Source organism: Bufo gargarizans, chromosome 2 (genome assembly GCF_014858855.1).
Source record: "Bufo gargarizans isolate SCDJY-AF-19 chromosome 2, ASM1485885v1, whole genome shotgun sequence".
Lineage (NCBI taxonomy): Eukaryota > Metazoa > Chordata > Amphibia > Anura > Bufonidae > Bufo > Bufo gargarizans.
The window spans coordinates 236,149,655-236,177,221 of record NC_058081.1 but is presented as its reverse complement, the minus strand read 5'-3'; the positions used below and the strand labels follow the sequence as shown (position 1 = coordinate 236,177,221).

The window sequence follows — 27,567 nt, the reverse complement described above, 5'->3', positions numbered from 1 at the left end:
TTGGCTGATTAAAGATTTGCATAATCATGTAAAAACGGAAGCTCAGTTTCAACAGAGATTTGAGAAATAAGGATAGACTTTAGCACACACAAATATTCAAAATAAAGGCTATGTACTAATGCAGATTTATCTTCAACGCCATTTAGATACTGGTTTCTAAAATATGGAGGAAAAATCTGCACATTAGTTCTATGTAGAAATTTTTACTTGGATTTGCACTGCATAAAATGTCTTTTTGTTCACCACAATTAGGAAAGACATATTGATGATATACAGTGGATATAAAAAGTCTACACACCCCTGTTAAAATGTCAGGTTAAACTGACAACTGTACAAATCAATTAAAAAACAAACAAATCTTTGAGGTGGAGGGAAGAGAAAATATAAAAATAAAATAATATGATTGCATAAGTGTGCACACCCTTAAACTAATACTTTGGAGAAGCTCCTTTTGATGTTATTACAGCACTCAGTCTTTTTGGGTATGAGACTATCAGCATGGCACATTTTGACTTAGCAAGATTTACCTACTCTTCTTTGCAAATACACTTCAAATCTGTCAGATTGCGAGGGCATCTCCTGTGCACAGCCCTCTTCAGATCACCCCACAGATTTTCAATCAGATTCAGGTTTGGGCTCTGGCTGGGCCATTCCAAAACTTTAATCTTCTTCTGGTAAAGCCATTTTTTTGCTGATTTGGATGAATGCTTTGGGTCGTTGTCATGCTTAAAGATGAAGTTCCTCTTCATGTTCAGCTTTCTAGCAGAAGCCTGACGGTTTTGTGCCAATATTGACTGGTATTTGGAACTGTTCATAATTCCCTCTAGCTTAACTAAGGCCTCAGTTCCAGCTGAAGAAAAACAGCCCCAAAGCATGATGCTGCCACCACTATGCTTCACTGTGGGTATGGTATTCTTTTGGTGATGTGCAGTGTTGTTTTTGCGCCAAACGTATCTTTTGGAATTATGGCCAAAAAGTTCAACCTTGGTTTCATCAGACCATAACACCTTTTACCACATGCTTTTGGGAGACTTCAGATTTGTTTTTGCAAAATGTAGCCTGTTTTGGATGTTTTTTTTTCGTAAGAAAAAGCTTTCATCTTGCCACTCTACCCCATAGCCCAGACATATAAAGAATACGAGAGATTGTTGTCACATGTACCACACAGCCAGTACTTGCCAGATATTCCTGCAGCTCCTTCAATGTTGCTGTAGGCCTCTTGGTAGCCTCCCAGAACAGTTTTCTTCTCGTATTTTAATAAATTTTGGAGGGACGTCCAGTTCTTGGTAATGTCATGGTTGTGCCATATTTTCTCCACTTGATGATGACTGTCTTCACTGTGTTCCATTGTATATCTAATGCCTTGGAAATTCTTTTGTACCTTCCTCCTGACTGATACCTTTTAACAATGGGATCCCTGTGATGCTTTGAAAGCTCTCTGTGGACCATGGCTTTTGCTGTGGAATGTGACTAAGACAATTTCAGGAAAGACCAACTAGAGCAGCTGAACTTTATTTGGGGTTAATCAGAGGCACTTTAAATGATGGCAGGTGCATGCTGACTCCTATTTAACATGATTTTGAATGTGATTGCTTAATTCTGAACACAGCTAAATCCCCAGTTATTAGCGGTGTGCACAATTATGCAACCACATTATTTAACTTTTTTTGTTTTCTTCCCTCCACCTAAAAGATTTCATTTTGTTTTTTAATTGAGTGGTACAGTTTATAGGTCACATTAAAAGGTGGAAAAAAAATCTGAAATGATTTATCTTTGTCTCATTTTATTACATCTAGAAAACCTGACATTTTAACAGGGGTGTGTAGACTTTTTATATCCACTGTACATATAGTAGGCAGCTGGCGTATTAGCACATTTATCTCTTTCTTCTACTGTACATTAGTAAGCTACGCCTAAAAAATTTCTTTTATAATCCACTCCTAATTTTGGCTTCAAATAACTACATGAAGCAACTTTATCATATGACCATACCCTTAATTTAGTGTGTTGTTCATATATTTTGTTTTAGTAGAATGACCATACTATTTAAATAAAGTGCTGTGGTATGCTACATTTATAGTATAGTGCCTGGAACATCTGGTGCTTTCTACATTTGTTTATCTGTATATGGCTGCATGTCTGGATAGAATTAATCTCATCAGTATGCAATATGCTCATTGTTTACTGATCATCACATCATTTCAGCATCACAGGTATCTCTTAAAGAGAGTCTTTCACCTAAAATGACCATTATACACCACAAACATGATGATATCCATTACATTCCCCATATTATAATCTTACCTTTCATATTGCTGTCCGTCGCCTATTCTCTCTTAAAAACACTTTTATTCCATATGCTAATCAGGTTCTGAAGGTGCCCAGGGGCGGCGTTTATGCGGCCGGTGCCCAGGCTCCACGGCGCTGTTCAAATCAAACCCCTCCCCTTTCACCCCTCTGGCCCGCCCTCGGTTCTTCAGATACCATCCTCCAGTCAATGACAAATCCGGCGCCTGCGCACTCCATTACTCACTAGGGCAGAGGCAGCAGAGCGTTTAATCCGCATGCGCCGGCCCGTACATCCCGATCTAGCCGGCGGAAGTAAACTGCCAAAATATCGGGATGTACGGGCCGGCGCATGCGCATTAAACGCTCTGCTGCATCTGCTCTAGTGGGTAATGGAGTGCGCAGGCGCCGGATTTGTCATTGACTGGAGGATGGTATCTGAAGAACCGAGGGCGGGCCAGAGGGGTGAAAGGGGAGGGGTTTGATTTGAACAGCGCCGTGGAGCCTGGGCACCGGCCGCATAAACGCCGCCCCTAGGCACCTTCAGAACCTGATTAGCATATGGAATAAAAGTGTTTTTAAGAGAGAATAGGCGACGGACAGCAATATGAAAGGTAAGATTATAATATGGGGAATGTAATGGATATCATCATGTTTGTGGTGTATAATGGTCATTTTAGGTGAAAGACTCCCTTTAAGGGCCTATTACACTGACCAATTTTCTTAAACAATAATTATAGATACATTCTTATCAATTTGGGAAGAATTTAGCTTAAATTAGTTATTAGTTTATGAGCCATCAGAGCTTCAGAGATAAGTGCTATAGATCAAATCATTAGAGCAATTCTCTGATGGACTCACTTATAAGAAGGAAGCAAGAGTCTGCAAATTCACTAAAATTGAATATTGTAGAGGGGAAAAAAGGTTGAAAATTTTGACAACTATATTATATGATAATTTTTGCCCAAAATGAGTAGAATGCTATGATAACAAATTGTTCCAGAGGTTTTGATAACCTTTTGTGTGTTTTTACGGATGGTGACAAAACTAGTTTCACACAGTTTCAACAAGGTCACCTATTTTAATCAAAGTCTGAAAATATCTGAAAATTATACTGAATTGACAGAGAAAAGGATGGTATAAATATTTATTAATTTGACTGGATTACAACCTTTTGTACATCACAATTTGCATAAGTTCTCAAGTTACATCCTGTGTACAACCACAAAAAAACTATGACATGGTTTTTTACATAAAATGAAAACATTAACAGATTTACAGGCATATTCTATACAGCTCATTTTAATTTTTTTACATCTTTATTTTCTTAAACAAAATATTCTTAAAGGGATTTGAAACAACCAAAAAATAAAAAGCAAAGAAGCAGACCTCCATCAATGCATGCAACATTCAATATGAAAACATTTAGTGTAGGACAATACAGAAGTTACGCAATTCCATTATAGATTTTTTTTTACACTTTTCTTTATATCTCTTATATATGCAGCTCTCTGTACAGATTCTCAATGGATGACGACAGACAAACCGTTCAGCCACGTTTGGTTTATCATCGGACCACATCACAGAACACTTCTAAAGTTACAATTGAACAGATTGCTCACATTTACATGCTGAATGCCTAAGGGGAGAAGAACCCTTCAATTGTTTTCATCTACAAAAATGTATACTTATTTACACAATAACAAAATAAAGGAACTTGCTTTTTATGACCTTTGCATTCAGAATTCATTAGACTAGCAGAGCATAGAACAGTAATTCTAATATATAGCTAGATAGATAATATTCACTTTCTATGGCCGGTTTTACTTCATATTTTATGATAGCAGGGCGTTTTTCCTGCAATGTGAAGTGTAAAATAAAATCTGTTTGACTGTTTTGAAATTGAAAAAAATTGTATTAAAAAACCCTGAAACGAAACTTAAACATATCTGAGATGTTAACAAAACATCAGGCACTAGTAATGTCTGCAACGATTAAGACTTAGAGTAGTTGTAGAGGTTGTAATGATAAAATGGCATGCACCGTATACAGTATGTTGTGTGCATCTTCTTGTTGGCTACTTGAACATACTTTTTTATATGTTATGGTTATATGTGCTTAACAAAGGCTATGTTTCAAGTATTACCAACAATTTAGAATATTAAAGGATACTGTCTCTTCAATCTGCAGACAGGAAATATTAACTGATATCACTCATACTTAGTATCTATAACTCATCATTTCCAAACCTGTGAACCTAAAAAAATAAGAACAATATAAATCTCATTCACATGTAAACACATACACTGTGCTTTTTACTCCAACTTTTCACTTCCTGTGGATTCAACTGAATTGTAAAATTTTCTTTGCATATGAATAAACCTATATTTCAGTCTTGGCTCTCTTGATTAATTAATGATTTAATTTAACACAAATTTGGATGTAGACACTTCTGGGAAATGAAAAAAAACAAAACATAAACACTAGTCATGAGCAATGAAAAATACTGATACTTGTTTCTTTTTTTTTTCTTTTTTACATTTTTATGTTATACAAGATTTTATTTTATTTTTCACTTACAGAAAAAGCATTGAGACATCAATGTTGCATAGAATACTTCCATAATGACTCAAGAATTTGGTATAACACATTGTTGGCACACATCGGAAGCATATAGTGCACCACTAATAAGTCAAGGATGCACCAGAAAAGTTGTCACTCACTCTATACGACAGATGAAGAATGCATCTGTAAGATTTCATTTGTTCACAAGGTACTAAATTCTAAGAATGCCTGCACTAGGGAAAACAAATTTATGACTCTACTTTCAGCTTTTATATACAATTTATGACCCAGAAAGACTGAAAAAATGATATTTTATGGTTGTTTTGGACAATAATGTAGTTCTATCAATGGAATGTACTGTGAGAATAAAGGCAGACCAATGTTAGCCCTGCTAATTTAGTGCTGATTACAGGTTTCCTAGCAAGAATCCGTATTTGTGCTATCATTCTGACTTGACATTGCTACAGCAACCATTCGCATGCTTTGCAGTCTTTTACAGTAAGTCGCAGCATAAAATAATTAAAATCTAAGAAGAAATCTATACTCATTTAGCTTGTGAAAATCTGATAGAAAATAAAAATGCAGAAAACTAAAACAAATATTTATCTATTGTGATTTTATTTTACATAGATTAATTTTTTACTTTGCTAGAAACAACTAACTGCACCATATTAGTCCATAGTGATTGTAATGTTTTTCATTAACAATATATTTTCAGCATACCCATAATCTCAGTCATTCACCTGAGTTTCTTAGAGAAGATACACAACGTCATCTCAATCATTGATCTTCAAATGCCTCTCCTAATTCTAGATTGGCTTGAAAGACAAGCCCATACGCTGGCCTTATATCTTTTGGAAACACCATTTTACTTCATTCTGTATTGCAACACTGATGTTTTAACTCTTACGTGTGCCTAAAATAACATTTTTTCATAATTAGCACTCAATGCAAACAAACCAGCAATTTTAAGTTTGCAATTGCAAAATTTTTCACTATTTGAATTACAGAAGAAAAGATAGGCACTGCACATTTACTATACTGTACATGCGGTATAGTGACAACATTACCTGAAACTGATAGGAATCAAGTATACTGTTTAAACTTGTAAATATTCCATATCCAATAAACATACTATACTAAACTGTAGTTTATAGTAGCTATAGATGAAAAACATCTATGGTGCAAATTAGACAGAACACAATTACTAGGTGTGATACTAACATACTTTTTCTTGGTATGATCTGTTGTGTCTGATATTGCCTTAGTTTAGAGTGATTTTAGGCTGCTCTATGAAATAAAACATCAAGAAAAGACATTTCTAGATTCCAGACTGGAATCGTTGACATTCTTCTACACACTAGAAGTTATATTCCATATAACCGCTAGAATCCATTATAGAAGACTCCTTGTTCTCCAATCAACTGCAAAACATATCAAGAAAACCTTTTCAGCGTAGTCAGAAACATATTCTGCTTCCTAGGCGGTCTTCAATTTTATTTAAACCCTATCCTGACATTGTGCCCCCAGCAAAGACTGTTGATCAATGTGTCTGAGTAGAGCTGGCTAAAAGTTTGTGCCAATTTACTATTCTTTTTCTAAGGTCCACTTTGTCCAGCAAGATGTAAGATTCACCAATCAGCGTTTTCTTCATAAATTTTCCTCCATTTGAGGCGAGTAAAATCTATTACGAATAAAATATAAATGAATAGTGTTGAACAGATATTCCTTAAATAAAAAAACATAGGGGAACGTTTATTTAAACTGGAGTCTAACACACCTGTCTTTATCTATCCCCTAGTGGAGTTAAATGTACCACAATTACGATGAAGCACACACCAACAAGAAAGCTGGTGTAGATTTCAGGATTTTTATGGCATAGATTAAGATAAATGTACTGCCTCACACCAAGAGAAAGAGAAAGGGAAAGAGAGAAAAGGAGAGTGAAGTGTAGGGAGATAGTAAATATGACATAGTGGTTGAGGAGTGCACTTTTTCTCAGGGCAAAATTAAACTTTATTTTTTCCCCCCAATAGGGTCTAATCTGTTACTGCAGACAATAATAATACAAAGGTGAAATTAATGTGTCTAAAGTTTATTTTATGATTGGCATTGAAATAAATGGACTCTTACTTGCAAAGAATGCCCAGCGGGACTCATACTAAACCGAAATGTCTCATTAAATGAAGGTTCCCGATCATGCCTACAAACTCTGGTCTTCTTCTTTATTATTCGCTTCTGTGTTGCTATATTAATGACGTAGAGCTTCACATAAAGATCTGCAAAATAATGTAAGTCATGTATACTTGCAGGAATAAACTGCTGGATAAAACTATTCATTGAAATGATCACATTTTTATTTTTGTACATATTATATTTTTCTATAATGCATAGATATTTTGACAAGGGAACCAGTACAGTCTGAGCTATAAGAAACAAACTGTTACATCTCATACCACAGGAGATCAACAACTATCTGCATGTTTACACCACTCTACAATCCTGGTAAAGTTAAAGGTGGCATGCTACGAGTAGACATCGAGTGGGCCTAAGTCCATGTGTTCTTTATGGACCAACAGAATGGGAAAAAAGACTTAAAGGGGTTGTGCAGGCATTACATATTGATGACCTGTCTTCAGGATAGGTCATCCGTTCCTGATCTGTGGGGCTGCTTCCTCTTGCAACGTCTGTGTAGTGTAATTACAAGTACTTGCTCCATTCATGTGAATAAAGAGAGTAATTGCAATCCTGCTGTGATCACCGCTGATCAGATATTGATGACCTATCAAATACATATTACCTGCACAACCCCTTTAAGGGCACAACCTCTTTAAGGGCATGCAAGCTTATTCTGTGGCAGGTAAATGTTAACAAGGCTCAGGGTCCAGATTGATTACACCCAAGAGTTCTTAAAGAGCTCAGTTCAGTTATTGATGTGCCCTTGTTTAAATTTTTTTAAGACTCTTTAGGGACTGGTACAGTGCCAATTGACTGGCACAAGGCAAATGTGGTACCATATACAAAATGGGATCTAGGTCCTTCACAGGTAATTATAGGCTAGTTAGTTTAACTTCTGTTGTGGGAAAATGTTTGAAGGACTCTTAAGGGACTATATACAAGAGTATGTGACTGTAAATAATATTATAAGTGATAACCAACATGGATTTACCAAGGACAGAAGTTGTCAGACTAATCTGATTTTATCAAAAGGTGACTAGTAGCCTTGACAGAGGGGCGGCTGTGGATGTAGTGTTTCTGGATTTTGCAAAGGCTTTTGATACTGTCTCTCATAGACGTTTAATAGGTAAAATGAGGTCTATAGGCTTTAAAAGTATTGTTTGTAATTGGATTTAAAACTGGCTGAAGGACCATGTCCACAGAGTTGCGGTCAATGATTCCTATTCAAAATGGTCCCGGGTTAAAAATGGTGTACTCCACGGATCAGTGCTAGGTAGATATGGCCTTTTGGTTCGCCCGACAGTCGTTTCGCAGCGAACTTTGCTCATTCGCGATTCGCCGTACATATGGCGATGTTCGCATGCACCATATTCTTTTGCATTGCGCTGAACTTTGACCCATGACACATCCATCAGGTGGGAGACAGCCAATTGAGACATTTCAGCACATGGACACACCCCCACCCTATAACAGAATCCGATCTGGCAGCCATTTTACATTCTGTGTTTTGCCAGTGTAGGGAGAGGTTGCTTTGTGGAGCAGGGACAGACTGTTAAGGACACCAAACACTAGCTAACAGGGCCACAAAAGTCCTTTTAAGGACTGGTATAGGTGTTCTATAGATAGGTGTGATATACTGAGGGGTGTAATATACTTATAATATACTTTCTAACATAGAAAGTATATTATAGTGCATTTGTATTGTGCAGCAGTTGTGTGCGGTTCTGCTGCGATACCGCAGGTATATAGGGGGACAAGCATTATTGGAACAACTATTTGCAACGGGTGTGATATACCTGTTGCCCCCCAAAAAACTGATTCAGGGGTGCGATATACCTGCTTCCACCAAATATTGATTCAGGTGTTATTTATACCTGCTACCACAAAATACTAGTTAAGGGGTTCTATATACCTGCTTCCACAAAATAATGATTGATGGGTGCAATATACCGGCTTCCACCAAATATTGATTCAGGTGTTCTTTATACCTGCGTCCACAAATTACTGATTGAGGAATGCAATATACCTGCTTCAACGAAATACAGATTAAGTGGTTCTCTATACCTGCTTCCACAAAATACTGATTGGGGGGTGCGATATACTGGCTACCACCAAATACTGCTCTTCTCTGCCTGTAATTTTTAAAATTACAGGCAGAGGAAGAGGCAGGCCGTTCCATAGGGTTGGTAGGGGTCGGGCAGGTGCACCAGGCCGAAGCCTAAGGGGGAAGTTGGAGAAGGTGCGTGCGATTACGTCAAAGGACACACCAGAGTTGGTTGAGTGGCTCACTCAGCCTTCCGCTTCTGTACTCTCCTCATCCTCTGTATCTGCACCCTCCTCACTCTCAGATGCACCCCCAAAGACACCACCACCACCACCATAGCCCCTCCACTTGAGTCAGAGGAATTATTCTCCCATCCATTCCCAGACCTTACCGATGCGCAGCCATTCTTGGCATCAGATGAGGAAAAGGAGGTAGCAAAGGCCACCACCCAGCTGGTGGTCCCCACTGTTGCTGCCTACGCCTAGATCTCTAATGTCAGGGGTGGTGAAGGTGACGATGATGACATGTCGATGGACGTCACGTGGGTGCCCACAAGAGAGGAAGAGAAGGGGAGTTCAGAAAGAGAGAAGGAGAAGCAGAGAGGGAGGAGAAGCAGGCAGAATATGCAAGGCACAGGAGGCAAAAAGCAGACTGCAAATGTACCTGGAGCGAGCCATCCACCATGGACGGTCTAGGCTCTGAGAACGCCAGCACATGGCTCTGCAGTGTGGGCTTTTTTATACGTGTCAGCTGCTGACATTAGTGTTGCCACCTGCAGCCTGTGCTGTCAACGCATAAGTCGCAGTAAGCCCAACACTCACCTAGGGACAAGTGCCTTAAGAAGGCACCTGGCCTCCCATCACAGAGCCCAGTGGGAGCAACGCCATCATAACCCACAAAACCACACTCCCGGAGCTACACGTCCTGCCTCTTTTCCTTCTCCTCTCTCCTCCCATTTGTCCTCCACTCCACCTTCCACCGTGCCGTCGTCGCTTTGATCTGGCAGAAGGCAGGCTTCCGTGGCCCAAATATTTGAACGTAAAAAGTTGATAACGCCGGATAACCCTCTTGCCCAACGGCTGACCACTAGCTTGTCGGAACTGATAGCCCGCCAACTACTGCCATATAAACTGGTGGACTCTGAGGCCTTTAGAAAATTTGTGGCAATGGGCACACCACAATGGAAGGTCCCCGGAAGTAAATATTTCTCCCAGAAGGGCATCCGAGAGCCGTATGGCCATGTTCAGCGGCAAGTGTATATACAGTACAGACCAAAAGTTTGGACACACCTTCTCATTCAAAGAGTTTTCTATATTTTCATGACTATGAAAATTGTAGATTCACACTGAAGGCATCAAAACTATGAATTAACACACGTGGAATTATATACATAACAAAAAAGTGTGAAACTGAAAATATGTCATATTCTAGGTTCTTCAAAGTAGCCACCTTTTGCTTTGATTACTGCTTTGCACACTCTTGGCATTCTCTTGATGAGCTTCAAGAGGTAGTCACCTGAATTGATCTTCCAACAGTCTTGAAGGAGTTCCCAGAGATGCTTAGCACTTGTTGGCCCTTTTGCCTTCACTCTGCAGTCCAGCTCACCCCAAACCATCTCGATTGGGTTCAGGTCCGGTGACTGTGGAGGCCAGGTCATCTGGCGCAGCACCCCATCACTCTCCTTCATGGTCAAATAGCCCTTACACAGCCTGGAGGGGTGTTTGGGGTCATTGTCCTGTTGAAAAATAAATGATGGTCCAACTAAACGCAAACCGTATGGAATAGCATGCCGCTGCAAGATGCTGTGGTAGCCATGCTGGTTCAGTATGCATTCAATTTTGAATAAATCCCCAACAGTGTCACCAGCAAAGCACCCCCACACCATCACACCTCCTCCTCCATGCTTCACGGTGGGAACCAGGCATGTAGAGTCCATCCGTTCACCTTTTCTGCGTCGCACAAAGACACGGTGGTTGGAACCAAAGATCTCAAATTTGGACTCATCAGACCAAAGCACAGATTTCCACTGGTCTAATGTCCATTCCTTGTGTTCTTTAGCCCAAACAAGTCTCTTCTGCTTGTTGCCTGTCCTTAGCAGTGGTTTCCTAGCAGATATTCACACAGTCTCCTCTTAACAGTTGTTCTAGAGATGTGTCTGCTGCTAGAACTCTGTGTGGCATTGACCTGGTCTCAAATCTAAGCTGCTGTTAACCTGCGATTTCTGAGGCTGGTGACTCGGATAAACCTATCTTCCGCAGCAGAGGTGACTCTTGGTCTTCCTTTCCTGGGGCGGTCCGCATGTGAGCCAGTTTCTTTGTAGCGCTTGATGGTTTTTGTGACTGCACTTGGGGACACTTTCAGTTTTCCCAATTTTTCGGACTGTTTGACCTTCATTTCTTAAAGTAATGATGGGCACTCGTTTTTCTTTACTTAGCTGCTTTTTTCTTGCCATAATACAAATTCTAACAGTCTATTCAGTAGGACTATCAGCTGTGTATCCACCAGACTTCTCTACAACGCAACTGATGGTCCCAACCCCATATAAGGCAAGAAATCCCACTTATTAAACCTGACAGGGCACACCTGTGAAGTGAAAGCCATTTCAGGTGACTATCTCTTTAAGCTCATCAAGAGAATGCCAAGAGTGTGCAAAGCAGTAATCAAAGCAAAAGGTGGCTACTTTGAAGAACCTAGAATAGGACATATTTTCAGTTGTTTCACACTTTTTTGTTATGTATATAATTCCACATGTGTTAATTCATAGTTTTGATGCCTTCAGTGTGAATCTACAATTTTCATAGTCATGAAAATAAAGAAAACTCTTTGAATGAGAAGGTGTGTCCAAACTTTTGGTCTGTACTGTATCTCTGGCACACACTGTTCGGTGCCAAGATACATCTGACCACAGACATGTGGTCTAGTAAACACGGGCAGAAAAGGTACATAACTTTTACTGCCCACTGCGTGAACCTTCTGACGGCCGTCAAGCATGTAACCCGTGGCACCTGTGTGGATTTGGTGTTACCGCCACGGATTGCATGCAGGCATGCCTCTTCTTCTCCTCCTCCTACTCCATCCTCTGTCTCCTCCTCGGCTGAATCCTCCTTTTCCACTGCTACCGCCTCTTCCGCTGCATCTTCTGAGGTCCCCAGAACCTATTCGACGTGCCAGGTGAGATGCTGCCATGCTGTGCTGCGGATGTTGTGCCTGGAAGCCAAGAGCCACACCAGTCCGGCACTGCTTTCAGCTCTGCAGTCACAGGCTGATCAGTGGCTAACCCCACTCAATTTGACAGTTGGTAAAGTGTTGTGCAACAACGGTGCCAATCTGCTGAGTGCGCTGAAACAGGGCAAAATGACACACATGCCATGCATGGCACACGTCCTGAACTTAGTCGTGCAGAGATTCGTTGTCAAATACCTCGGGGTCCAGGACGTCTTGCGGCAGGCCAAGAAAATCTCTGGCCATTTTAGAAGATCTTACACAGCCATGGCTCGCCTTTCTGACGTTCAGCGGCGACACCACCTGCCCATCAGATGTCTGATTTGCGACAGCCCGACGCGCTGGAACTCAACCTTGTATATGCTTGATAGGCTGTTCCAGAAGCAACGTGCCGTTAACGACTACCTGTGCAAACTATGCAGCAGGACAGGTTCTGGGGAGCTTGGTTTATTTTCACCACACCAGTGGCTGCTCATGCGCGATGCATGCAGACTTCTGCGGCCATTTGATGAGATCACCAAACTGGTCAGTCGCAGCCATGGCACCATCATTGACATTGTACCTTACGCCTTCTTTCTGGAGCATTGTGTCATTGATCAAGCCGTCGAGGAGCAGGAGCTGGAAGATGAGGAAGTCACAATGCTGAATGAATTCCCAGTGGGAGCTACTCCATCTGAGACAAGTCAGCAGAAGTCTGAAGAGGAGTCAGAGGAGGATGGTGGCTGGGGGGAGAAGGAGGAGCAAGAAGAGCAGGCTTTGAGGGGGACTTTAAACTTTTTGTGGATTCCTGGTGTTGTCCGTGGCTGTGGGGAGGAGACAGAGGATGACATTCTCCTGTCACTGCCTCCCCTGTGAGAGATTTGAAAAGATCGGATAGTCTTGTGGCACGTGAGTCTATCTAACAGGTCTTTCTGTGTGTCCTTTCTGTTTGTTGTTGCTGGCAGAATCCCACCTCTCCACAGGTTCTGCTCGTTATCTGTGAAGAGGCTCTATTTAAGTCCGCCTCTTACTGCTGACTTTGCGGTTGATATTTTCCTTCTGGAGTTCTGTGCTGGTTGTTTGTGGATCATCCATTTCCCTCTCGTCTCAAGCTAAGTTCTCCTGTTTCTCCTTGGTGTGTGTGTGTTGTTTCTAGGTCTCAGGGAGATGCTGGTCACTTTACGGTGGAAGGTACCGGCTGTCTCATTCCCTGTTACCTAAGTTAGGGTGTGCAACAGTATCAGGAGGGCATAGGTTACAGCGTATGAGTTCGTTCACCATACGGACTAGCTCATACTGTCAGCAGTCAGGGATAGGCTCAGGGATTGTTAGGAGGTTACCATTCCCTCTTCCCTAGCTTTGAGGCCTAGTCTGTTTTCCTGTCACTGTTTTTTGGTGTTCCTCTTATCCCCACTTATCGTGACATCTCCTGGGCGATGAGCAGGAGCAAGGCCGCTCCAACACTTCCAATTTAGTGCAAATGGGGGCCTTCATGCTCCAGTGTTTGAAGAGGGACCCCGTATAAAAAGCTTAAAGGGCAACGACCCCCAGTACAAACACAAAATGGCGGGCATGTTACGAGCATCACAGAGGGCTGTAAGAATGCAGCATTTCCAGGCCTTGCTTTGAGAGATGCTGCATTCTGCTGTTGCGGGCGCTGGCAGAGGAATTTCCACCCACAGCGAAACAGGTGCGGGTACCAATACTACCGCGGCTGCAAGAAGAGGGTGGTTTTAAAATGTGTTAGTCACTTCAGATATGAGATGCATTCTTGCAGCCAACCCAGCCCCAGGGAACGCCTAGACCGACAGGTGTCCGACTACATTGGGTTAACGGCTGATGTGGACGCTTTGAGAAGCGAGGAACCCCTGGAATACTAGGTGTGCAGGCTTGACCTGTGGCCAGAGCTGGCACAATTTGCCAAGCAATTCTTGGCTTGCCCCTCGTCGAGTATCCTGTAGAACGTTCAGCACAGCAAGGGGGATCGTGACCGATAAGCGCACTTGCCTAGCTCATGACAGTGTGGACTACCTCATATTTCTAAAAATGAATGAGGCATGGATCTCGGAGGAATTCAACACCTATGACGAACACGTGTAATTAATTTCCTCATGCCAGCCCACACATATCCGCCACTACCCAGAACAAAGAATGGTCCTCGTCTTATGTATATACAGCGGCATAAAAGGCCCTTTTTGTCAAGCGAATGCCAAATTTTTGGGGCCTGTACTGGCCTATAGTAAAATTGTTATGCACAGAGTGTCTAATATACCTCAAGCCACATAATCACTTGTTCTTTTCTGTCAGGTGAATGCCTAATTTTTGGGGCCTGTACTCCACTGGCCTGCAGTAAAATCAATATACACTGACCGCCTAATATTCCTCCAGCCACATAATCACTTGTTTTCTGTCCGGTAAATGAATACTTTTTGTACTGCATTGGCCTACATAATTATCCATTGACCGCCACATAATCACTTTTTCTTTTCTGTCCAGTGAATGCATAATTTTTGGGGCCTGTACTCCACTGGTCTACAGAAAAATTGTTATGCACTGACCGTTCAATATACCTCCAGCCACATAATCACTTGTTGTGACGAATACCACACCTCGTGCTCACTTGATGTCGCCTACGTCGAGCTTACGAGACGCGGTATAGTCACGGGTTACCAAAAACGTGACGTTACGCCCTCCAGAGGAGCAGGTAAGGTCAGGTTGGTACAGTTTACACACACACCTCTACGCGGGCACAGAGAGGCAACAAGCTCAGAGAGCCTTTTCACTGCCGCAGTGAAAACAGCGCTGTCTCAGCCTGGGAAATCTGCCACCAGCTTCTCGTTTGATATAAGCCCGATCCGCTAAAGGGATTATATAGGTTGAGAAACCAACCCGCGGTAGCTTATAACTAGGCCAAAACACGGATGTGGGGATTCGTGATCGAGATACAAGATAGCACAAGATTTTATTAAATATATAATCGCCGTAAGAGCACACTAGATTTAACACAATATACACAGAGAATATATACAGTGGTCTAAGGTTAGAGATACAGATTATTTGGGCACAACAGGGTTAAGCAGAGTAAAAGTCAATTACTGGGTAGATAAAAGTTCCTTTGGGTCATAAGGGTGGAATAGCACTTGGCTTCAGTCACGTGGGTGCGGTGATGTCAGCAGTTTCCAGGTCTCCCCAAACACATTTGTACAATGTGACCCCCTTTCAGAGAAAGACCCCGCCCGCTGGCTTGCATGGGCTTATGACCTATGGCCACGCCCCTCCCTGCCTATGTGTAGGGTCCACCCCTCCTTCTCTGGTGCTGGGAGCAAATAACCCATAAAACCCCTTAGGGCTTATAGCCCCTAGACCAGAATGTTGCAGGAAGATGGTTCCGGGCCCAATTGATCCGCCTGGGTTCTGGCTACAAATAGAGTCCAAACATGGTACCGTTATTCGGTTTCTGTGGGGAGATATGGATATCTCCCTTCCCTGACATCGCCCCATCAAACAAAGACCATGGGCACGTACATCGTGGCCACTGGGACACAAATATGTATCCGGTCTGCGCCTGTGATGGCCGGCCGATTCATAATTCCTTATGAAATGTAGGTGCCAACATGTCTGGTAGGTAGCATTGATCCCGGCAGGGCTGATACCTCCTGCTGGGGTTTTTTCCTGCAGGATTTAGCTTGCTTCCAAACTGACTGATGGAGGTGTGATATTCTCCACCTGGTGCCTCCTGGAAGCCTGGACCCTGGGGCTTCCTTTCTTGCTCGCTGACAAACAGATGGCTGGGGGGTGGGAACTTATTTTGCATGTACACTGATGTGCATGCCAAAAGGTGAATCAAATGACAATCAGGGCTGGGGCTTTGAAGCAGGGCCCTCCTGTGGAGTTCACTACCTCTGCTATCTGTCAGCAAATGGGGGTGTGAGGACATGGCTGACAGTAAATATTAATTCATATTCCTCACACTTGTTCTTTTCTGTCAGGTGAATGCATCATTTTTGGGACCTGTACTCCACTGGTCTACAGTAAAATTGTTATCCACTGACCGTCTAATATACTTCCAGCCACATAATCACTTGTTCTTTTCTGTCAGTTGAATACTTAATTTTTGGGGCCCGTACACCCGTGGCCTAAAATATAATTTTTCTAGGCTCCAGCAGGTTCAAATTTTTGAGTTTTCCCTTAAAGACGCATAAAAACGGCCCCAGATTAAAATACATATTTTTTGTGGTAATTTTTGCTATTGATCCCCCTCTGGTATGTCACTGTCCATGTTGTGGGACTATTTGTGCACTTCTAGTAAGTATTTGGTGGCTGCAAATATGACCTGAAGGTTTTTCATGTTCGCTTGCCATTAAAGTGAATGGGGCCGGCTGTGAAATTGCGGTTCGCGAACATTTGATCGCCAACTGTCCCGGCCGATGTTCATCAATCACTAGTGGGTACTAAATAAATGTTATTTTCTGGGAATGTTGGTAGGTCCTCTTTTACTTTAATGTGTCTTTCATTTACCTGGCAGATGATCTGGAGACTTAAATTTATATGTGATATTTCTGCATTGTAGAATCTCCACAATCAACTGCTCCCCATCTGTCTTCATCTCTTTTTTTAGGGCAATTTTGATTTCACCCATGACTTGGGTTTTACCTGGAAAGGAAAACAACAGTGTAATAATATGTAAATTACATCATACTTTCCATGTTATGTTCTCATCATAATCAATTGTGCTACTGAACTGTAAGTAGTAATTTTCTAGTACTTTCTTCAACAAAAAAGTTCTATGCAAAGCTTTGAAAGAAATTGCAGGATTTGTTCCTGACATATCTTGATGAGAAGCAGCACAATAAGCATGAAACATTGCTTTGAGCTGCAGCTTGAAAAAGTAAATCAAGCTGTTTATGTCCTCAACAAGCTTGAAGGAATTAATGTCTCCATAGTGAAACATTTTCCACTCAATGCACTATATGCAGTAAACTACATAAGTGATAATATTCCCCATGCTGTGATAAAAGGATAAGGAATATTATTTTTAAATACAGTTTAATAACACAGATGCTATAATTTTTCAATATCAGGAGAAATACAAACTAATATATGTCTGGTCATGTCTTGTATTTTCCATTTCTTCCCCTTGCATTATAAATGTGTCTAACAATACAGACCCCCAATCTTTATTAGACCTCAGATCAGACCCTGCAATCAGATCCCAGATCAGAACCCCCCCAATCCTCATCAGACATAAAATAAATTAAAGAGGTTCTGCAGTTCTTTTTTTTTACTAAAGATCTATACTGTAGATGGATCATCAGTAGAAATGAGCAAATCGAAACTGACGAAGTGGAATTCGATCCGAATTTCAGGAAAAATTAGATTCGCACCTGAAGCTGAATTTCCTCGCGATTCATTGTAACGAATTACATTTTTTCATAAAATGGCTCCTGCACGTGTGAGGACATGGAGCAAGGAACTCTGGGAAGGCGGTATCACCCATTAAGCCTTCCATGCAGCCAATTAGCAGCCAGCCAGACCTGTGATGTCACAGCCCTATAAATAGCCTCAGCTATCTTGGATTCTGCTATTTTCCAGTGTACTTAGTGCAGGGAGAGACGTCAGCAGGCGTCAGGGACAGTGCTAGGAAAGACTTCATTGTGCTAAAAAAAAACTATTTACTAGTGCAGGGAAAGATTAATCAAGGTGTAGGGAAAGGATAGGGAGGAATCATTCCACAGCATTTATGTTGAACAGGGTTCAGTAGGTGAGGTTACAGCCTGGGTAATAGGAACAATCCTATTACACCTTGCTGCCCTGACTGGGCACCCAAATTGCCATTATACAGCTCTGCAATTCTAGCAAACCATTCTTATTAGGGTGCAAATGCTGTTTGATACAGGCATTAACAGGGTTTATTACAAGGACATATTTCTATGTCTTATTTGCCCTTGTGTGGTGCAGCTATATGTTCTAAAGCATTTTTTGGCTGGTATTAGTGGGAAAGGGGCTTATTAGCCGTTGTGTGGTGAAGTGCTAAAATTACAGCCCTTTTTGTCATGTATTAGTGGAAAAAGAAAAAATATATTTGCTGTGCTGTTAGCGTATTTTCCACCCTATAAGACGCACCGGCCCATAAAACACACCTAGGTTTTAGAAAAGGACAATAGGAAAAAAATATTTTTCATTAGACCTCAGATCAGACAACTAATCAGACCCCCAATGTTAATAAGACCCTCAATGAGACCTCAGATCAGCCCCCCAGCCTCATGTATACAGCCCCCAGCCTCATGTATGCAGTCTGCAGCCCCCCAGCCTCATGAATACAGCCTGTAGCCCCCAGCCTCATGTATGCAGCCTGTAGCCCCCCAGTCTCATGTATGAAGCTTGAGGCCTTCAGCCTCATGTATGCAGCCAGCAGCCCCAGATTTATGTATGCAACCTGTAGCCCCCAGCCTCATGTATGCAACTAACAGCCTCAGATCAGATAAATTAAAAAAACATTTACCTCTCCTGCTCCTGGATGCCACCGCTCCTCACCGCCCGCTATCTTCTTCCTCCTGCTGTTGGCTGTGCTGTGATCTGGCACTCACAGCGTGAGGACACAGAACGCCCTCACGCTGTACGCAGCCATGTAAGCCGACAGCCGAGGACCAGGAAGCAGTGAATACAGAGCCTTCACCGCTTCCTGGTCCTCCGGTACTAATAACCGCTTCCATAATGTAAGCACTCATTAGTATTCGCCCCATAAGATGCAGGGACATTTTCCCCCCATTTTGGGGGGGAACAATGCGTCTTATGGGGCAAAAAATACGGTATATGTTCTAAAGCCTTTAGTGGTGTGTATTAGTGGAAAAAGAAATAAAATATTTTCTGTTCAGCTGTGAAGTTATATGTTTAAAGCCTTTTGTGGCGTGTATTAGTGGAAAAAAATATATTTGCTGTTTAGCGGATGCAGTTATATGTTCTAAAGCCTTTTGTGGCATGTATTAGTGGAAAAAGAAAAAATATATTTGCCGTTCAATGGTGCAGTTATATGTTCAAAAGCCTTTTGTGGCATGTATTAGTGGAAAAAGAAAATATATATTTGCTGTTTAGCGGTGCAGTTATATGTTCTAAAGCCTTTTGTGGTGTGTATTAGTCGTAAAAGAAAAAAATATATTTGCCGTTCAGTAGTGCAGTTATATGTTCTAAAGTCTTTTGTGGCATGTATTAGTGGAAAAAGAAAAAAATATATTTGCCGTTCAGCGGTGGAGTAATATGTTCTAAAGCCTTTTGTGGCATGTATTAGTGGCAATAGAAATATATATTTGCCGTTTAGCGGTGCAGTTATATGTTCTTAAGCCCTTTTTTGTGTGTAGGGAAAAATGGCTTATTAGCTGTTGTGTGGTGAAGCGAGAAAATTACTGACTTTCTTGGGGTGTTTTTATTTATTTATTTGATCTAACACTATGTCAGACAGAGAAGTGCCAGGCCCTGCACAGGGGAGTGGCACAGGCCTAAATGTTTCTGGCTCAGGCAGAGATCGCAGCAGAGTAAGGGGCCGTAGCAGCAGGGGTCACCTCGAGAGACCTGAGCTCCCAGTGTCCGCTAATGGTTGTGTCATGACCAGCAACCCAGCAGTTCTTAAATGGTTGATTCGATCTTCGACTTCGTCGCAAGTGACATCAGAAACCCCCAGCCAAGACCCAGTGGGTTCGTCAGACACAACCCTTAGTTGGCATGGCCCGGGAGCAGACCCTGTGCCCTCACCTGTCCTCAACCTACCTCTGTCTTTTTCTGTTCCCTAAGCCAGAGAAGTATTGTATGCTGTGGGCTCAGCTCTACTGTACAGTGAGGAAGAGCTATTAGAAGACAGTCAGCAGCTACTGGCAAGCCAAGATGTGGAGGAGACATGAGCCGCTTTCTCCACTAGGTGGGCAAGTAGTGATGAGGAGACTGGCGTGGGAGCTGGTGTTGCGAGCAGTCAGGCTCCTGACCCAGAGATGATAGAGGAGGACATCAGTGACGTGCAGACAGTACTCGATGATGATAATGTAGCTGATCGCACTTGGGATCCGGATGATGAAGGGGCTTCATCATCATCGAGAGAAGAGAGTGGCAGCTTGACCGTGAGCCAGCAAGTCGCTAGCGTGGCGGGGAGTAAGAAGGGTGGCAGCAGTTGGAGGTCAGGAGCCAAACGTGCCCGGGGTAGACCACCCGCTTTGCGGGAACCTATCTGCCTGGAAAGGGAAAGTAGCGGTGCATGGGTTCACAGAGGCAGTGGCGGTAGCAGTCAGTCAGTGCGTAGTGTTGGGGGTAAAATTACCTACTCGCCGGTGTGGCAGTTTTTTATTAAGCCGTCGGAGGAGGTGAACATGGCCATATGTAAATTCTGTGGGCAGAAGGTGAAATGTCGCCAGAGTTTCAATGTTGGCACCAAGGCCCTGCGTTAACATATGCAGCATCACCAATAAGTGGACTGGGAGAACCGTGGCTCCGATGTGGTGGTCCAGCCTGCAGCAGCAACCGCTGCATTACCCAGTGGCAAGCAGATTATTTCAGGCAGTCAAGGCTCCACCACCTCAACCGAAGGGAGCTGTCTGTCTTTCCCATCATCTGCTGGTTCTGATGCTCCTGCTCCTCGCCCTCCTATTTCTTGTCAGTCATTCCATCAGCAATCGATCACCGAAGCGATTGCCAAGAGACAACAGTATGTGTGCACTTATCCAATGGCGCAGAAGCAGAACTTTCTCCTGTCCAAGTTGCTGGTGCTGCAGTCCCTACCTTTCCAAGTGGTGGACTCTGTTACTTTCAGAGAACTGATGGCTTGTGCTCAGCCGAGGTGGATAGTCCCAAGCAGTCATTATATATTAAAAATATTAGGTAGGTATTAGATAAACAGACGGAAAACACAACTAAACTGAATATTCCTACATTAGGCTTTATAGCTAGGGAAATTTATGTTAAGGGACATATAGATGTAATAAGATTTGTTTTAGATTTTCCCTTTGAATTTATCACACTGGTTTTGTTTGATTACATATTGCATAATGCAATATCTCTATTATAAGCATGGTAACTTGCAATATTTATATCAGAAATCTTCAAAATATGATGCATGAAGGAGGATATCACCATTATTTATATTGTATTGATATTGAACCCAACAAAAAAAATCTCTGTATACCTTTGTAAACTGTAAAATGAAACTGGAGGTATACAGAGCTACATAGACTTCTATTGTTGCCACATTACTGCTCAATACAAGTCAGAGCCTGTATGAAAATGTTATATCGTTGTGTAAATGAGTCCTTTAAAGCACACATCAGACTGGAATTAATTTATTTATGACCATTGATTACAGCTTACTCCTACTTCATTTCCGATTTTCCCAAAGATGGTCCATTCAGTGTAAAAATGGTATGCAGAATAAAATTACTCATACAGTTTCTCCTCCCCTCTTGTAAGGAGGCATAAAATATTCAATATGGTATGTACAAGAGCTTAGTGTTATCTGTAAATACAGAGAATGCATTACCATGTCTAACTTGTGGATTATGTATAATCAGATGAAAGTATAATGGCCTCAGTACAGATCACAGAGTATACTACTTATATCATTAGTTGAATTTCCTAAAAGCTAGAGGCAAGTTGTGCTACATTACAAATGAATCATTTTATAAAATATATGATATAACAATTTTAATGGTTGGACAATTTAATAATTTAGAAATTGAGATTTCTCTCCAATGTTACAGAAAATCATCTGCAAATAATGCTGTTAAATGTAGCATAGATAAAAATATAAATGAAAATGTCACTGTAGACCCTACCTTCTGCTTCAGTCAAGCCCAATCCAGTCTGGTCTTGTCCATTTTGGCTCATTTTACCACTGTAAAAAGAAGCATATTATTACCAACCTGCCTAATGCAAAGTACATTTGACAATTTTCTAGAATTGCTGTTGGACGCATTGTACAATTTCAAATGTCACATTACTTAGTGGTCAGTGTACCATTAAATTGTGAGAGACTTTTACCACTTTCAAAAGAGAGGCTCAGAGCCTATAGAAATGGGAGACAGAAACAGCAATAATTAACATTTTATTGTTGATCCCTCAGAACCAGATGGATCATCAGCTTTACTGAATGAAACATTTGATGGTTTTCACTCCTTGCAATGTCCTATGCCTATAGACAGCAGAACTTTAAAGGCTGTTCTTTGCCTGTACCCCATTAAAGTTTTTTCAGTTTTTCACCTGTTTTCAGAATTTTCAAATATAAAATAACTAATTTTTACTAAAGAAGGGTTAGGATTTCTGGAGATGTTTGACAATGGAATTGCATTATTGTCAATTAACTTTAATTACAACAACTTTTCAGAACTTATAAAGTTAGGCATATCTTAGGATATGCCATCGTTATCAAATCGGTGGAGGCCATCAATGTCAAGATGTGGTATGCTTTGGATCATGAGTGTGCCTTGCCTTCGCCATACTTTTTTCTTTCCATCATTCTGGTAGAGGTTGATCATGGTTTCATCTGTCCAAAGAATGTTCTTCCAGAAGTGTGCTGATTTTTTAAGATGTTTTTATTTATTTATTTTTAGCAAAGTCCAATCTAGCCTTCTTATTATTGAGGCTTATGAGTGGCTTGCACTGTGCAGTGAACCCTCTGTATTTAATTTCATGCAGTCTTCTCTTTATAGTAGATTTGGATACTGATACACCCATATCATAGAGAGTGTTGTTTACTTCTTTGGTTATTGTGAAGGGGTTTCTCTTCACCATGGTAATTATTCTGCGATCGCCCACCACTGTCGTCTTCTGTGGGTGTCCAGGTCTTTTTGCATTGTTGAGGTCACCAGTGTTTTCTTTCTTTCTTAGGATGTACCAAAATAGATTTTGCCACTCCTAATAGTGAAGCAATTTTTCGGATGGGTTTTTTCTGTTTTCACAGGTGAAGGATGGCTTGTTTCATCTGCATGGAGAGCTCCTTTGACAGCATGTTTACTTCTCAGCAAAATCTTCAAAATGCAAGCACGACACCTCAAATCAACTTGAGGCCTTTTATCTGCTTAATTGAGAATGAAATTGAGGAAAATGAAGGAATTGCCCACACCTGCCCATGAAAAAGCCTTTGAATCAATTGTCTAATTACTTTTGGTCCCTTTAAAAACAGGGCGTCACATGTAAAGGAGCTGAAACTCCTAAACCCTTCATGCAATTTTAATGTGGATATCCTCAAATGAAAGCTAAAAGTCTGGACTTTATATCAATGTCCATTATAAAACTATAACTTTATGTTTTAGTAGAAAGGTTAAAAAAAACCTCAATTTTGTTTCAGTGTCCAAATATATATGGACCTAACTGTAGAGTGATCGGTGGGCTGAACATGCTATCCAAACGTATTACTTGGATGTGTCAGGGCCCGACCATGGCTTAACTGACCCAAACTCACTGCATTCGGAACACATATGGTTCTGTCAGTTTGGGTCAGTTAAAGCCGTGTTTGTGTCATGACACATTTGAGGAATATGGACAGATAAGACGGCCAGCACATGGACATAGGAATCCGGCCTACAGAACATGTTTCTGTATTGTTGTCTAAATCACCTTTTCTCCAAACACTATGAATGTCCTTAGGTCCTTTTAATGTTCTTGGAAATAATAAATTGTGTGCCATTACTTATAAGGTGTATTTATTCCAAGCTTTAATATGCTAGTTTTTTCAAGCTTATTATGATGAGAGACCTTCCATCCCTTTTAATAATCTAGTTACCTGCCTTTGTAACACTTTCTAGCTCTCCTTATGAATTTGGGGCCCAAAATGTAATCCCATATTCAATATGTGACTTTACAAGGGATTTATAGATGGGTTATATTAGGTTCATCTTGGGTTTTTATCTTTTTATACATCCTAAAATTTATTTGCCTTTGTAGCTGCTGCTTCACATTATAAGAATGAATTATGAAGCAAAAATTTTGTGTTTTATTGTTCTATACATTAGTACGTTTTCTAAAGGATCTTTTTGTAGCTACTCTATGGTTAGATTGTTTTCTAGAAACATAAGTAAAATCTAATTACCCATACATCTACTTTAGACCCACTATACAGTACAATGTCAAAAGCTGGAATCTTAATTTTAAACTGATATAATGTAATATAAATATGTCAGTGATAGATGCAAGAGCTCAATAATCTAATTATGTACATACATTTCAGAACCTACGATAAATAGGTCATAATTTACTGAAATTCTGTCCTTTTAATACACAGTTGAGCCAAATTAATATGACCACCAGCTAATATCCAGAGTAACGACTGCGTGCAACACTTACAGCAGGTAGACGGACTAGGAGATAAAGTCCTGGTAGGCTGTCACAGATATCTGGAGCATTGCTGACTGCAGTGCATACCACAGCTGCTGGAGGGTGAGTGGGGGAGGATCCATAGAACAAACATGATGATCAACATGGTCCCACAGATGCTAAATTAGGTTCAAGTCTAGGGAATTAGGGGGCCAATCTATGTTCGACATTTCTAGCAGTGTGACATGTTGTATTGTCTTGCTGGAAGATCTCATCTGCCTCAAGGCAAGACAATCAGCATGTATGGGTGTATGTGATCTGCAAGGAGCGATTCATACCCAAATAGGTTGAGAATGCCTTGCACAGGTGCCGTGACCATCCATCTGCATTTGAGCTTCATAAGCAGGAGGGTTCGTTGAACAGTTGTTTTAGACATACATCTGGTAGCCCCTTGGTTCATTTTGGTGGTGAACTGCTCCACTTTAGCATGTTGATCCACCCTTGCACACGTTTGTAGCTGATGTTCACCTCTTACATCAATGGCATGTGGTGCTCCACAGTTTCCATGTTACTTATTCACAATGGTGCCATTTGTCTACTCACAATACACTTTCACATTCAAAAGCCAATAATCATCCCTTTTGCAACTATGATAAATCAGCACTTTTACCAATGACAGCAATGAGGGATATGTGTGCAGACAGCCTATGGCACACCTTATATAACCAGAAAGCCAACTCATGACTCGTCACTTCCTTCATGAGCCATGTGTTGCCGACGTTAAAAGTAGGAAGTGGTCAAAATAATTTGACTCAACCATGCATGTGGCAGAAGTGGATGGGTATATATATTTATCTTGAAATTGAAAAAAAAAATGTCACTTACATTCTTGGAACTTGAAACAGATTGTTGTCCCCTTGCGTGGTGTTACTATCACTGTCCATACTGTACCCGCTGCCAAAACTACTGACTGATGACGTTGTGGACACTGTGGATTCAGTAGTCTTATGAGTTGCTGATTTCGCTATATGGGAGAGTAAACATTGTATTATAATGTGCTATTTTTTTAAGCTATAAAAATAGCCCCTTATAATATAAAATGCAATAAAATGTCATGATATTATACAGTTAAAATATTAGTAATATGATACAGTATTTCAGTGTGCTTTCAGTTGTTCTGCTGAATGTCTAAGGTTATTGTTGGCCCTAAATTCTCTATTAAAACAAGATAAAATTAAAGGGGCTGTCCGCTTTTTACTACTAATGACCTATCCTCAGGATAGTGGAGGTCCGACTCACGGCACCCCCACTGATCAGCTTCTCTGTTTACCTGCTCGCCACAGCAATTTGCAGTGGTGAGCAGGTGTAATTACTTGAACAGACAGCGCCATCCCATAGAAGTGAATGGGGATGCCATACTTGTAATTTCACCTGATCACCACTGCAATTGATGTGGCGAGCAGGTAAGCACTCATATGAGCACTGCCTTCTCTTCAAACAGCTGGGGTGCCGGGTTTTGGACCCCCACTGATCTGATATTGATGACCTATTCTGAGGATAGGTCATCAATAGTACAAAGTGAACAACCCTTTTAACTGAAGACCAATCAACTTCATTTGCTCAATAAATCTCCCTAGAATGGAAACACACCTGCTTCATTTCAAGCACATCTAAACTTGGGGGCTGGGCAAATCAATCTTTAACTGTTGTTCAACACTATAATTTAGCTATGATATGTATATTGCTTTGCACAACATCTTTCTTTTTTTTTTCTTCTTTTTATTAAATAATTTGTATTATTCCATATTATCTTTCACAAGGCTGAGATCATTTCTCTTCCCTATTGTGAAATTATGTTGTGTTCCAGAGAACCACTGATCAAGACTCAAGGAACCACCGGATACCTGGGAACCCTGCTTGTGCAACACTACAGCATGAAATAATTAAACATACAGCAATATAGTATCTATATGCACCCTACTCCGTAAACAGATATCTCCTACTGACAACAAGGCTACACATGCTTCCCATACTTCCAGGCGGCCTGATGATGGCCCTACATTACAGCCCAAACCATTGCTGGATTTGTTCACATTCCAGATATTGATACGCAGTACTATGTCACTGTAATATTCTATTAAACCTATTATGACCATGTCATGAGTGCTCTGCCAACAGTATGCTCTACTGATGGTGTTATGGTCTGTAACCTGGGGAAGTACGTTTCTAAAACAAGCACCTACAAGCTGCAAGGGATGAGGTGGCACTGCTATTGATCCAGTTAACAAGTTACTATCTTACAATTACATAATATATTCTACTAAGTATAAACTATAAGCAATATTCACAAAGGGTGAACACACAAGGCTGTGTAGATAAAACGCACATCTTCATCAAGATCAACCTTTCTCAGATCAGATGTAAAAAAAAGTCCCTGTTGTTTATATGACCACAGGTGTATTTATACGTTAGTAAAGTCACTAGTAAGTCATCTATTATCTAGTCTGACTTTTCCACCCTTTATTGTGGATATTATTAAATAGCTGCTCCAACATAGACTAATATAGCACTTAAAGGGGATTTCCAGGATCCTAAAATTGATGACCTTTCCTCAGGAGAAGTCATTAATATTCAATAGTTGAGGGTCCGACACCCCATTCCCCCACCAATCAGCTGTTCGCTGCAGCCTCTGGCACTGGAACTAGGACTTTTAATGGAACATGCAGCACAGCTCTGTTCAAAAGTGTTGTGGCACTGGGGGGTTAAAGCAGCTGAGCTCCTACTGAAGTGACCCTCAACCGATTGGATTTTAATGACCTTAGGTCATCAGTATCAAGAGCCTGGCAAAGTTAAGAGCTACATTCTAACTTTGCAGTCACTTGTGACTGAGAGATAAATCAAGAAATTCACAGATTCAGCAATTGGGTGAATAATGAAAATAGATTAAATTTTTATTGAAAGTCAAAGTTTTCAATATTGGGTTATTTCTCCATTTTTTGTGATGGCTT

At 41.1% G+C, this 27,567-nt stretch overlaps 1 protein-coding gene across 1 annotated transcript in view; it reads right to left on the bottom strand.

Moving 5' to 3' along the window:
* Positions 1 to 6,264: 6,264 nt before the first annotated feature.
* The window catches only part of PCLO (piccolo presynaptic cytomatrix protein), a 195,719-nt gene continuing 174,416 nt past the window's right edge, over positions 6,265 to 27,567 (bottom strand). The window contains exons 20-24 of the mRNA XM_044277162.1: positions 25,445 to 25,583; positions 22,084 to 22,142; positions 16,793 to 16,927; positions 6,985 to 7,130; positions 6,265 to 6,535 (exon numbers count right to left, since the gene is read on the bottom strand). Of these exons, the coding sequence (XP_044133097.1) occupies positions 6,395 to 6,535; positions 6,985 to 7,130; positions 16,793 to 16,927; positions 22,084 to 22,142; positions 25,445 to 25,583 (620 nt within the window). The 3' untranslated portion in view covers positions 6,265 to 6,394. The remainder of the gene's footprint in view (positions 6,536 to 6,984; positions 7,131 to 16,792; positions 16,928 to 22,083; positions 22,143 to 25,444; positions 25,584 to 27,567) is intronic.